The sequence below is a fragment of the Narcine bancroftii genome, chromosome 8 (genome assembly GCF_036971445.1).
Source record: "Narcine bancroftii isolate sNarBan1 chromosome 8, sNarBan1.hap1, whole genome shotgun sequence".
NCBI lineage: Eukaryota > Metazoa > Chordata > Chondrichthyes > Torpediniformes > Narcinidae > Narcine > Narcine bancroftii.
The window spans coordinates 107,861,682-107,876,392 of record NC_091476.1 but is presented as its reverse complement, the minus strand read 5'-3'; the positions used below and the strand labels follow the sequence as shown (position 1 = coordinate 107,876,392).

Here is a 14,711-nt window from a genome sequence, read left to right as displayed (position 1 = left end):
AGGGAGTCTGTTGGTGTGGGGGGGAGGAGGGGGTGGGGAGCCCCGCCGCCCCGCCATCTGAATTACGCAGCAGCCGCGCAGCTGCCGTCGCCGGAAGGCAAGTGGCACATTCACGTTCCCGGGACCGGAGGGAGGCGCCGCAGGGAAAACACGGGCCAAGTCTGCTCACCCTGCCATCTGAATAGCCCAGCCTTCAAGCCACGGACTGTTGAAATTGCATTATCCAGGATTCCAGGGCCAAAGTAGGAGGGTCTTAATAGCAGACCCCAGAACCTGAATTGGAGCACTAGGGATACACGTGTTGCTACAAAAGGAGACGTTAAAATTCAGCCTTCTGTGCCCCCACCCCCCCCCGAACCACAGGATGCTGAATAAACAATCGATACGTCGCATCGGTCCCTCGATAAATTATACACTAATCAGCAGCCGGGGCGGATACACTGTTAACCCTGTTTCAGCATAGTTCAGTACTTGTTCGTGGGACTAAATAGGTACAATTTTAATATACACGTGTCGGGCATTTGGCCACATTACGACATCGATAGCTCAACAGAATAGCGTAGAACAGATATGGTGTCAACTAATAATAATTCGGCGTTACACATTGTCCGGGGTCCACGGGGATTTCTGGAATATTTATCAGTTGAAAATATTGAATTTATACAAATAAAAATAACTGTTTACACTACAAATGGGGAATATTAGAAACGTTCGATGCAAATAAAGCCATTCCATAAAAATAGCATTTTAATGTTGCATTTGCACGCGTTTCTGGAAGCAACTTGCAGTTAAGTCCATTTACTAGCGTAGGCACAGACGGAATGAACGTGTCCAGAGGAAGTTCTTTGAGTTAAGAGCGAGGCAGGATTCAAATGCAACACCTCTGGTCCTTCAACTCCAGCTGTCAATGTGCTGTGGCGCAACTTGGAAAGCATCAACGTAGAGAGAAATGGGGTTGGGCTAAGATGCAAATCGCGACGCAGACTCCTTTAAGCACAGGAACAGATGGAAGTTCCCTACACATGCACACCCTCTATTGATAACAGAGTCTGGACGCAGTGTCTTCTTCGTGGCGTGGGAAGACTAGTTTGAATGTTCCATTATAGCAAAGTAAACACCTTCTGTTCCTCTGGAAATCTTTTAAGATGCTTAATAGTCCGTTCTAACAGCACCACACACACTCCTTGATGGGTAAGAGGCACATCTAGGCATCTGCCTCGAAGATGCTAAGGCAAATGTTTCTGCTATCCCATTCCCCCTTTTCTAAACAAGAGGTAGAGTTTAGAACTTCTAGTTTTCAACTGCTTGAAGGGCAGAAAAGCTCCATTAAGCCAATAAATCCCGACATCACTCATAACTCAGTTAGTTGGCTCATTAGCAAGAGTTGACCTGTTGGTTTGAATTCTTCCTAATAAGCGCTGGTTAATCCTGCTCAAAATCAATGCCAAAGGCTTGGTAATGGTTGGACAAGCAGTAGGAAGAAGCAATTCTTTTGCCAGTTGGTATACCTCTTGTAATATCCTTTGGCATATTGATCTTTTTGTAAGTCTCGACTTTGTAAAACTACTGGTATATTCTTGATAGTGTAAAGGTGTTTCCCTTACAAAAAAAAATTAACAGCAGTATTTTGACAGTGTGCACAAAAATACATTCCCTCCTCAATCAAGTTACAGAAAAGAAAGTAGCTGATGGTACATTGAAGTTTTCTCTGGGCATCAAAAATACTTCAACACCTCAGCTGTTTAGACATGAACAAAAACAATTTGTCCTGAGGGGTGGTTTGCTAATGTTGTTGGGGAAGGTTTGAACTAATTCGACAGAGGGATAGAAATACAGGCAGTAAGACAGAATCTGAAGCTAATGTTAGAAAAGAGTGAAATGTGTAAAAATTAAATGCAAAAGACAAAGATTTCTAGATTCTATAAACACAGTGAGTGCAAAAGCATTTCATCTAAATACTAACAGTATTTGAAACAAGATCAATGAATGTAGCAAAAAAAAATCAGTACAAAGGTCCATTACAGAAACATGGTGGCAAAGTGGAGATGATTGAGAATTAAATGACCAAGGATAATATGGAAAGATAGGCATGGCGCTGGAGGAGTCCTCTTGAAAATAGTAATCACAGTATGATTGAATTTCACATAAATCTCAATCTAAAACCAATGTATTGTGCTAAACAAGGGAGACAGCAAAAGGATGAGGGAGGAGTTGGCCAGCAGAATAGAGGCATTGCTGATAATTTACCAAAATTCTCTGGACAGGTTCAAACAGATTGGAAGACAGCCATTGTCATGCCACACTGTTTAACATTTATGGTTAGTTTTTAAAAAAATCATCAAATCTATAATTTAGGAAGAAATAGCAGATCTAGATAGAAATGGTTCCAACAGGCAGGCGCAGCATGGATACAGGACAAACAGGTTGTTTGACAAACTTACTGGAGTTCTTTGCAGTTGTAATGAGTGCAGTTGAGAGGGAACAGGTAATTGTGCACTTAAAATTTACAGAAGGCATTTGATAAGATATGCACAAGACAAATCCATAAGTATGCATGGGGGGGGTGGGTGCAGGGAAGAATAATGTATATGCACAGAAAGAAGATTGGTTAATTTACAGAAGGCAGAGTTGAGAGATATGAATGTTGCTGTGGTTAGTGGTGAACAAAGTACCTCAGAGGTCAATGCTGGGACCACAAATGTTCATGATTATACATATGACAATTTAGAATACAGGACACGGTGTACCATACAAGTTTGCTTTTCCACTAAATTGAGTGGAAAAGCAAATCATGCAGAGGGTCTGGAGGTGGGTTGTGAGTGGGCAAGAGTCTGGCAGATGAAGTATAATGCTAGTAAATGCGAAAGCATTCACTTTGGAAGGAAAAATCAGATAATTACTTAAATAGTGAAAGATTCCAACACGCTGTTATCCAGGGGGACTTGGAAGTACTTGTACATGAATCATAAAAGGTTATAAGGCGGCAAATGAAATGTTGGCCTTCATTACTAGAGGGACTGAACTTAAGAGCAGGGAAGTTCTGCTGCAACTGTATAGTGTACTGATGTGGCCACATCTGGTGTACTATATGCAGCTCTGGTTTTCTTGAGAAAAGATCTAATTGCTTTGAAGGTGATGCAGAGGAGGTAAAGCAGGTCAATTCCAGAAATGATGGAATTAACCCATGAGAAGGTTGAATTGTCTGGGAGTCTACACACAGGAATTCAGAAGAATGAGTAGGGGCCTTGTATAAACATAAAAGCATGAAAGAGATAGAGAGGAAAAGTTGTTTCCACTGGAAGGGGAGACTAGAACTTGGGGACATAATCTCAAGATTCAAGGGAGTAGGTTTAGGTCAGAGATGAAGAGGAACTGCTTTTCCCTGAGCAGTGAATCTGTGTAACTCTGCCCAGGAAAGCAGTGGAGACTATTTCACTGAAAACATTTAAAACATTAATTTCCCTCCCATGAAAAAAATTGAGTTCTAGGGAGAAGGCAGTTAGGTGGAGCTGTTCACCACCAGATCAATTATTTTATTAAATGGCAGAGCGGGCTCAATGGGCTGAATTGCCTACTCCTGTTCCTTTCTCTTATGTTCTTAGGTAAATGATAAACAGCCTAAATAGAATGAACACCACAGTATCAAATACAAACTTCTGTATAAATAAATTTATTATATGATCACTTCTCTCACAAAAGGCAATAGAAGGAAGCCAAAGCCAATTAAAGCACTATTGGCTCCCTGGGAAAGACAGCTAATAGCTCAGGCCAAGACCCAAAATGCCACCTTGCTAATATTGTAAATATTAATTTTCAGGCACTCGGGGGACCCACAAATGCAGATGACAAAATAAAGTTTGTAGATTGGCAGAGAAGAGGAAATCATTCAACTTCAGTGGAATACAAATCATCTGGTTAGATGAGCAAAGAAAATGTAATCCAAAGGAATACACTTCAGAAGAAGCAATGAAACAAGGAAATGAATGAGGATAATGGAAAAAACAAGTGTACAGCTGCAGATACTCAAGATAGAGCAGAATTTACTGACCAAGATATGGTTCCATTGAAGAGGCTGCAAGGATTTTAGGAGTGTAAAGCTATAGACATGAGGAAAGAAAGATTATTTTCTTTGGAACCAAAGGTAAACTTCATCAACATATATACCACACATAAAAAATGATGCCCAGACAAAATAAACAAGGACCTACTTTCCTTAGCCAGGGCATCAAAGATTTAAATCAATAGACAGAGGGAAAAGTTTTCTTTAAAGCAAGAAGCTGGTTAGGGTCTTGAGCTCATTGTTCGAAAGTATAATAGAAGCAGACATCCCTCACATCATTCTAAAAGTGTCAGGATGTATTTTTGAAGAGCGACAAAGGGCAAAGAATCAAGAGCTGGGATTAGATTAGATCGCTCTTCATCCACCAATAGATAGGATGCTCTCCTTGTGTGTTGTAAATTTATGAATGGTCTGTATGATTTCAAACTCACATTAATACCTGGCCTTCAGGAAATGATAAAATGTACTCCAATTTTGTGTAACAAGAGAGATGCTCCTATCAAGCATCCAGGTGCTAGAATGGCAACATAAGCATGTTAAATTGGTCAATGCACAAAACAAATTAAAATATGCAAAAGTTGCTCAACAAAATACAATTATCTCAAATTAATGATAGGAAATTTACTGAGGTTTAGCAAAAGCATAGGAAACTGCAAAATACATCAAATATTACGGGAGCAAGACCCATGTTAATCACCACTGTTCGATGGGTAAATTAGCAATGTTAAATTAATATTCAACTTTGAATTTCATTTACATAGTTAGTTGGTCTCACATCATCATGGGAAGATTACAATTCAATTTTATTCACAATAGAGCAGAAAAAGGCCAACGTCCGGAACTAAATTCCATTGGATAGTACATTCAACCACTACTCCTCCTAACCGTCCTCTCTCCTCTCAATTTAAAAATGTTACTTTGAACATGAGCAAATATTATTTGGATGAAACACAAATGGTTGACAGGCTATGGAACCAATCACTGGTGAGAACTCACAATCTGTGAACAAATTGGGGGGGCAAATGCCAGTGTGTCCAATGCCAACAATTGCAGTAAGTTAAGGAAGAAGACAAGGTGAGAAGGACAAATATTACTAACTTGTGAATTGTTTCCTTTTACCTTGGACAAAATATTTCAAACTATTTTTAAAGTCAAACTAGTGAGTACTACAGCATTTTTTTGTCATCTCCAAATTGCTTACTTTAAAAAAAAAACCTGCTATCAACAGTCCTTGTATTACCTGGAAGCAAAGATGAAACTCACCCATGAACATCTGAAACAATTTACTGTGACTTTCAATTAAGACCTTTGTGCTGTATTTACCATGGCAATACTAAATGATAATGAAAACTCTTGAATATGTACAACATTAATTCATGCAATCATCTAGGATGCTTTCCAATTCATCTCTGCTCAGTGGTTTTACTACTATTTTTCATTTCATGTTTGAAAGTTTTCAATTGCAAACAATGCAGTTGGGTGGCTGAGTATCAAGAGCATCAAATGTCAGTATTTGATGGAGACAATGGTGATAGATACACTTTTAATTGTAAGTGTCTTGAAATAGCAGGCTCTCCTCACTGTTTAAAAATGTTGGTTTTGAACCACGGCACACTGATTAAATGGTACTCTTAAATGGTTTCAATACAAATAAAAGTTGCTTGCAAAGTTTTTTTTCAAAAATACAGCCCTTACCAATTCTTCTTTGGCTTGGCTTCGCGGACAAAGATTTATGGAGCCACCAGCAATAGAATAGCATTCTAAATCAAAGAACAGTACAGCACAGAAAACACGCCATTTGGCCCTTTCAGTCTGTGCTGAAAACATCATACTACTAGTCCCACTGACCTGCACCCATTCCATAATCCTCCAGACCTCTCCTATCCACGTATTTATTTTTGAAACTTAAGAGTGAGTCTGCATTTACCAAGTCAGATGGGAACTTGTTCCACATTCCCACTACTAAGTGAAAAAGTTCCCCCTAAACCTTTCCCCTTACACCCCAAAGCCATATCCTCTTGTATTTACCTCTCTTAATCTAAGTGGAAAGAGCCTACTCGCATTTACTGTCTATACTTCTCAATTTTGTAAACCTCTATCAAATCTCCCCTCATTCTTCTATACTCCAAGGAATATATTCCTAACTTGTTTAACCTTTCCCTGTAACACAATTCCTGAAGATCCTAGTAAATCAGTTACTTCAAAAGAAAATTATGCCGTTAAAAAGATAATGCAATGATCTGAGAACTATAGGTTCAAATTTACAATCCAAGACCCTGTATTTCAGTAAATTGAAGTCACGGAATACTTGACTTTGAGATGGTTTGAGGGAGATTGGGTGGGTTGGGAGGTGCTTAGTGGAAGAATCTGTCAACTCAAGATACAAAACTGGTTATCCCAAAAATTTCTGTGCTACTCAACTTGGTTATTTCAGCCCAACCATCACTAAATTGCATTATAATTTAGTTACACAGAAAAAAATAATGACAGCTGCCCAAATGTCAGAAACCACTCATGGCAGATATACTCACAGTATGCTCATATAGATAGTTTGTCAAAGGAAAAAATTCCAAACTTTCTTGTTCACTTTATGGCAGTAAGTTGGCATATTCCAATATTGGCAGCATCCAGAGACTGAAGTATATTATCCTGCCAGGCTTGTGGTCTGCTATCCACACATTCTGAGAAATCAACTAACTTGACTGAATAATTTATGAAGCAATTCCATCAAAATCAAATCACTCAACCATTCACACTGAGGACCATTTGGTCCAGTGTACATATTTGAATTATCCACATGCTAACCATAGTCCTGAAAAAAATTTCTTTCTGGCATCAAATCTGTTGAAATTAATTAACTCCAGTCATGCTAGGAATGCATGACTTACAGCTAGCAGTAAGCGAAGCCCAACTCATCACATTTTGCTCGATGCATATCTAATCACTGTTGCAAATTCAAAGCAGCACACAATATTCACACCAGATAATGATCACAGTTTCAATACTCTAATCGCCACGTAATAGGCTAGAGAAATATCACAATATCCAGCTCTCCTTTGCACTTTGGACTCGTGCTTTTTTACAACTCTTCCAAGACAGTACATCATGGTATACAGCATGTAAAGATATCTTAATCTTCACCTACTGACATTCTTGATGTCATTTCTGATACATCCAAAATAAAACTCCCCACACACCATACTCCATCAACTACACTTTATAAAGCTAACCCCCTCCACGTGCAAAGTTTTAATCCTGCGTTCTTTATGGGTGGAATGTGGGGAATTATCTCTTGCATCCTTGTCCTTTATAACAGTCAAGAATTTCTTAATTTTAATCTGACTTCCTCCAAACGTTCTACTCCAGTGAAAACAAGTCAAGGGATAGTACTCCAAATGACACGTTTCCCAATTTACACAGAGCTGCAAAGATGCTGAACTCTTTATATCACCTTTGTTTTCCTTCTGTAGGCATAAACATTTCTAGATGATGTCATCTAATCACTACTTCAAATCTGCCAATACGTTCAGCATTATTCCTAATTTTGTAAAGGGTTTGGGTGGAGGGGTAATCTTGCAAATCAGGAAGTACATCAGTGCTGGCAAAAATGCACGTTCTCCATCACAGTTTGTACATAGCTCAGTGAAAGACAAAATTTTTCACCTCCTACACACATTCCTTTGACCAATGTTGGTTACCCCTTCCACTCTGAAAACCTGTTAATGCTGGTTGGGTATGTTAAGACAAAAACTATAAAGCACAGTGAATACATTCATACATCAGCCAACATTTTCATTTTCTGCATCTTCGAGGTGTAAATTGGGAAAATTACATTTTCACATCAGTCATTTACTGCAGTAGTCAATTGTTTCATTCCACTTCCCTTCATTGACACCTTTCTGAAAATGGGACAATTTTCTCTGTTGAACAACTAAGAAGTAAAGGCTCATCTTAAAAATGTCAGCTTCCACTAATTAAAAAAGAACAGCCAAAATTTGACATTTTTTCCCCAGCAATTTACTTCCCCTCCCCCCCACCCCTTTACCTTTGGAGGGAACCCAGGTTTTTTAAATGAGGCCAAAAGATAAAAATGTTTTGCTTTCTTCCCTTAACACACCCAGAAGTTTTACTCACCTCATCTCCAATTAATGAAGATATAGCGAAAAATGATATACCAATAAATTTGGAGTTATTCCTCTTCTAAGACTTCCAAAGATGATAATTAAAGTCCACCAAAACCTAATATGCAATGTCAGCACAGCTAAATTCAGGGCAAAGTTTTCAGGTCATCACCAGAGAGAAGCATTGGGTACAGTTATATTTGAGATTTGATATTACTGGAGTGAAATAAGTGGAGGGTGTGAAATCTCCTGGTCGTGCTCCAGTCTGTCAGAGTATCAGAAGTGAAAAAAATCCCAATACACACATCCTGATAAGTATAAAATTATTCATCGAAAGTGCAGTGCATGAAACAAAAGGCAGAACCAGTTTTCCATGTCTTAATAATAGGCTTATTTATTTTCAAATCTTGTTAGGTTCATTCATATACAATGGAATGCAGGGTCACCAAGAGTTCAGACATTATATCCAATCAAGCTTCCTCGGCCAATGACCTCACCAATGTAAAACCACATTAGAACTTCGGTGGCCACAAGTGTGTTCCTCATGGCATCCTGCAAAATAGATAATAGAAGAACTGAAATTCAATTCAAATGTTCAAATGTTAAAAGCCTGAGGACTGAAAAGGAGAAATGATAAGTTCTTATGTCCTAGAAAGAATTAGATGTGCAACAATTTAATACGGATGACAAGTGTTTGGTGCTCCAGGGCAGGAAGCTTCCTGAATGTTGATTGTTAATGTAATATATTTATATGCCTATTTAAAATTATTTTCAACACTGACACTTTCCAACATTTAAACATGCTAGAGATTTGAATACAATTCTCAAACTGTTATCTATTGTTGATATCTTGATTCATAAGTAAATTAACCCCTTTGCTGATCTTTCTTTGCACCATGTAAACCCTAAAAGGAACGGGAAACAGCTGTGTGTTAAAATCTTCCTGTAAACATTTGTTCAGATCCAATTATTAGCAGGGAAGGAAATCAGACCAATTTTGAGTCAGCAAGCTCTGAACAAAATAAATTGAGTAACTATGAAATTTCAAAAATTCTACAATTGAATCCTCTATGTGTTTTTTTTAAAAAGCAGGATGAGATCCAAGTATCACATTTATAACACTTATTTGTATACAATTTATTTAATCAGTCCACATTCCAAAACCTGCAATGTCAGCCAGGATGAGCAGATGGCATAGACTATTTACATATGAATGAGAAAGAAAACAATAAGAAAACAATGACAGTCTACAAACTCTGGAAAATAATATCTTCTCCAAGAAAGCGTCATGCCAATTTTCACATTCATCTCAAGTTCAAGAAACATTATGATAAAAGATTAGCTATGGTAATCAGGAAACTGAATTATATGCTGACGTCATAACATTTTGGGCAGAGACTGCATTTTGTGAAGATTAAATACAAGTACTTAAATTCATCCAAAAATAATATTTATATTCCATACAAATCTGAATGTTCATTCATGACACATGAATACAAAAAAAATTTTTTTTTTTTTTAAAACTAAATGAGAACAAATGAAAGAAGCAACTTATTTTGAAATAATTTCTAATATATCCTCTTGCACAATAATTTGGGTCCAGCAGGAAATTTCACAGAAAGAGTTTATCTTGTTCTCAGTTTATGGAATACACTTCCAGAGTGATAAGTGGCCAAATTCAGTCTTTATTGAAACTAAGGAGTGATGATAAGTAATCTGACAAACAAAGGAATGAGGAGCAGGGTCATTAACAGATCCTATTACTTTATTCAGTCAACACATTTTATGTAAGGAATTATTTGATTAAAAAATGTTGGCAGTGTCTTCTTTCATAGGACAACATTATTACCTGCTCTATAGTAGAGATAAGCTAGTTCACCACCACACAAATATCAAGATTGGAACTTTTTGGTTCCACCCAGCAGCAGATTGTTACATGACTTTTAACATAAAGTTAAAATAAAGAACAAAGGATTTTTTTAAAATTTCTAATTACTAGTAAGAGGCTGACCATGTTCATTAAGTGACTTTCCTGAATTCTCTCTTTCATGTATGAGATTCAAATCAACATCCAATTTCTTAATATTTATGGTCAGGCTTTTCTCAAAGTTACAATGCAATTCATGCCAAATGAAAATCCATCATATAAGCAGTAGTGCAGATGCAGGTCATCCATCTCCATGCCAGAAAGAACTCTTGGTAGCCACCAAGTTATATGGTGCAGGTTTGGAAGGGTGGTGGGACGCGAAAGGTGCAAGAAAAAGGTGGGATGAGGAATTACACTATTAGGCACATTCAGCAAAAACATGATACTCTGGTGGTCTTTAGATGCATGCCTGGAAACAAGAGATAAAGAAAGCAAATTCTGCATAACTCGCGCCAGAATTAAAATAACAAGCTTGGGGGGGGGGGGGGGGGGGGGGGTGGTCTCAGCAGATCAGGAGGCATCCATAGGAAGAAATGGTCAATCAACATTTTGAGTTGGGGGGTGCAGACAATGATCTTGAGTAGATAAAAATGGACAGGAATCTTTACCTTTGCTAATAGATATTAATTACAAAAACAAGTTACACATATTTATATATTTACCAAATGGGGAAAAAAAGCCACTTCTAGCATCACACTACATTAATGATGACAGCATATTAAAGTAGGGGAGAAAGTGTACCAATGATGAAGCAATTGTATATGGAGTTGTTTTCTTAGGAATAAAGATTCGATGGCATTTAAAACCATTAAATCTTTTGATGGTGTGAACCAATTCCATAATTGGAGTGATTTGTAATTTACAGAAACTGGCAAAGCAAACATTCAATATAATTATAAAAATAAAAGTTAGTTATCTAAAGGTTACAAAATAGTTTTAAAAATTAACCACATTTTTTTTTAAAGCAAAAAGAGTATTATACACAAGAAACCATTCAGTGAAGTGGCTGTAAGGTAATGAACTGCTGAAAATTAGATAATTTCATTTGACAAGTGAAAAATTACTGCAAACATGCATTTTTATCGTTCAATACACAAATAAAAGCTTCCATAATTACAAAGTACTTCTTAGTTACCTTGACAGTTAGTTGTTTGTAACTCCCAGCCTTGAATGATGCAAGAAGGCCCTTGAAGCTTTCAATAGCTACAGGGATTTCACCAGGCGTTGGAGGAGTCAGCTCCACCCGAGCATATTTCCAAAAGGTAGCTAGACGAGGTCTTGAGTACTTCACTGCAGCTGCAAAGCAAACATACAACTAGTTCTGGTAAGAAATTGATAAGCATACCAAATATGGAAACATACAAACTAGAAGTCATCTCAAATAAAGGATACCCAAAACACAATATTCACAAACAAAAAACTAAAAGCAACCATAATGGGAATTCATTCATTCCTTTCAGATATTTCCTAAGCTTTCTGCTATCAGCATACCCTTAACCTGTGCAATCCAAAAAGAGGTAAATCACTCACAACAACCAGTGCCCACTCTCTCTATATATTCAAAAAGCAAACTATGTAGCATGGTTGCTTTATGAACTTCTCCAAATATCATCCTACCAGCACCCTAAAGCAATTATCCTTCTTCAGACAAGGAGAGCAAATTTTCACTCAGTATTCCATACAATTTCATCTGTGCAGCTGTTACAAGACCACATTTGGGCTCTATTCCTCTTGCACTGAAGGCTAACGTCCCATTTGCCTTCCTAATAACTTGCTCCTCTTTTTAACTGCATTTCTTGAACCCAACATCAAAATTTCACCTCACCAAAATTTAATAATCAAATTATTTTATTGTTATTTAAATAATAACTATGTTACTTGGAGTAAACATCTCCTACAGCCTGTCCCTGGACCAAAGACATTGACGTGACAACCAAGAACCTCTCTACTGCCTCAGACCCAGAAGAGATTTAACATGTCCCCAGCATGCCTTAACAAGGATAGGCATGAAGGATAACGCACAAAACAAACCTTTACACCTTATCTCAACACAAATGACAATAAACTTGAACTATCTTGTTTTACATTTTTCTCTTCCTCATATTTCTCTTAAAATTTTACAGATTTAACTTAACTTGTCTGCATCTCTTTGCAGATTTGGTTCAGTTCAAAATTTTCCATTTCATTACAACAGTATAGCTCAGGAACCACAATGACCCACAATGGCACAATTCTTGCATTAACAAAGTGTGATACATAAGAATTGCTTCCTTCAACCAAGTCAAAGATATAGATTGTAAGTAGCCAACAACTGAACAATGATCCCAGAAACAACTTACAAAGTGCAGATTAGTGGCTTGAATTTGGCTTGTATATATGCCCATCATTTTCTGTTAACTGGTCATCAATCCGCATTATCAATGCAGTAAATTGGGAGAAAAGTTATTAGCATGGGTAGTTATTAGATTGGTTCACCAACAGAAGACAGAGAGCTAGGATGAAAGGGTATTTCTCCAGTTGGCAATCTGTAGCAAGCAGAGTACTCTGCCCACAAATTTCATATTATACATAAACTATTTGGAAGATGGGACCAAGTGTCATAGTATTACATTTTGCTGAGGACCCTGTACAGAGGATGCAGAGTGTGCAAAGAGATAGATAAATAAGTGAGTGAGGATGCAGCAGATGGAGTATAATGTTGGTAAATGGAAGGTTATATCGTTTAGAAGGAAAATTTTAAAATTAGATCATTTCTTCAATAGTACAAGATCTTAATATACTGTTGTGCAGAGGTCTCATTTTAAAACCCTCTTAAAATGCAAAACATACTGCTTTCAATAAACCCCACATATAATAAAATCTGGACTTCAGAAACCTAATCTGTTCTATCTCAGCAAATGAATTTCAACCTTCAAGTTCACACCACAGCATCAAAGCAAATATTTCACATGAACATTTAAAAAAGCTCAATTACTGATACATTTTACAGGCCAGTCTTTGGGAAATTCTGGTCACTGTAAAAATCTGTCCAATATTCAGTTGGAAGCCTTACCAATTATTTTTATCAATTCCCCATCCCATTTCCTTACTGACATGTCTGTCCACAGTCTGATGCACTGCCAGATCAAGACCACCAGGAAAATAGAGGAACAGCATCTCATCTTCTGTCTGGGCACCCTCTAATATCAACTTCTCCAGTCTCCATTTAAACCCCCACCCCCATCTTCTTTCACACAGCCAAAATCAATTCTCATCTTTCTTCATCATATCAAATCATCACCTTTTGTCTGCAAGTCGCCTCCTCCTCCCATTCATCCCCCTTTTTTCTCCCCAGACGCCTGCCTGCTTTTTGCTTATACCTTGAAGGGCTCAGAGCCGAAACGTCGGTAATATATCTTTACCTCCTGTGGAGGCTGTGAGACGGCTGAGTTCCTCCAGCTTTTCTATGTGTTTCACTACAATCACAGTGTCTACAGGCTTTCCGTGTTTTACTAAACGGGGATCATCGAGTCGGTCTCAGATACGTTAAAGGGGAAAGAGGCCGCGGGTAACTGGAAATGTGAGTGGGTTCCGCCTTCACACTGGCTCTGGGTGAAGCCCAGGCCCATCATCGGGTGCTCAACACCACAATTCAGAGCCAATAACCCGGCAGGCGGAGCGGTAGTGCCCGGTGCCCGCGACGGCCCTTTGCGCGCGACCGGCCCGTGATGACGCGCAGCGACTGCTGCGCGCAACCGACCCTCAATGGCGCGACCCCCGAGCGAGCGACTCGGACAGCGCTGCGCGTGACCAGAGGCCACGGATACTCTCTGCCTCGTTGCCATGGCTCCGGCCTAGGGCGGACGATTGCGCGGTTCAGCCGCGGCCTTCCCGGTCCCATTCCTCCTGCTTTGGAGGCCGAGCCGAACCGAGCGCGACAACCGGCACGTTTCGCTCGGCCAGTTCTCCGCGTGTGAGTTACCGCTGGCGAGCATCGGCGCTCCAGTCACGACCCTCTGCACCAAACGCCGCCCTGTCGCCGCCATCTTCACAAAGTCACCCCGGTCAGCAGCTCAAATCCCCGCATTCCAGGCGTCCGTCTCACTGCCTGACTCCGCGCCGCCCACAATACACTGCGGTAAGCTGGGTTCTTGCCGTCACTGATTGCTCGTCAGGCGCATCGTTGGCCAGCCAAATCTGTGAGCATGAACCAGCCTGCAACTTGTCATCCGGTATGAAATCGCTGCAACACCCAGGAGGACACGGAAATAACAACGCATGTAAGATTTTAAAAAAGCATCGCCAGGTTTTCAATTATTGTCATTTCAATAGTACATTAAATGAAAACAGATTGACAATTACTTCAACAGGAAAGTTGAAATTTTAATCTTCCTTTGACCCTTCCAGTAACGATGTAAACCATTCGACTCCTTTTGCATGTTCCAGCTTTTGAGGCCAAATTCATCCCAATGACCTGAAACGTTAACTCCACAGATGCTGCCTGACCTGCTGAGGATTTCAGACTTTCCCCCATCTGCAGTTTTGTTTGCCCAGTGATTCTCTGCCCCGCCAATAAATTCATCCATGCTTCGTTGTACACCTTCAGTTTGAAACGTCGCCGTTT

At 39.0% G+C, this 14,711-nt stretch overlaps 1 protein-coding gene across 1 annotated transcript; it reads right to left on the bottom strand.

The window, feature by feature from the left end:
* Positions 1 to 8,548: 8,548 nt before the first annotated feature.
* On the bottom strand, positions 8,549 to 14,218 carry atp5l (ATP synthase, H+ transporting, mitochondrial F0 complex, subunit g). Its single transcript, XM_069894771.1, has 3 exons — positions 14,070 to 14,218; positions 11,244 to 11,404; positions 8,549 to 8,733 (listed from the first exon to the last, which is right to left on the bottom strand). Exons 1-3 carry the CDS (start codon positions 14,131 to 14,133, stop codon positions 8,635 to 8,637), a joined length of 324 nt encoding a protein of 107 aa, XP_069750872.1. The 5' UTR covers positions 14,134 to 14,218; the 3' UTR covers positions 8,549 to 8,634.
* Positions 14,219 to 14,711: the final 493 nt, after the last annotated feature.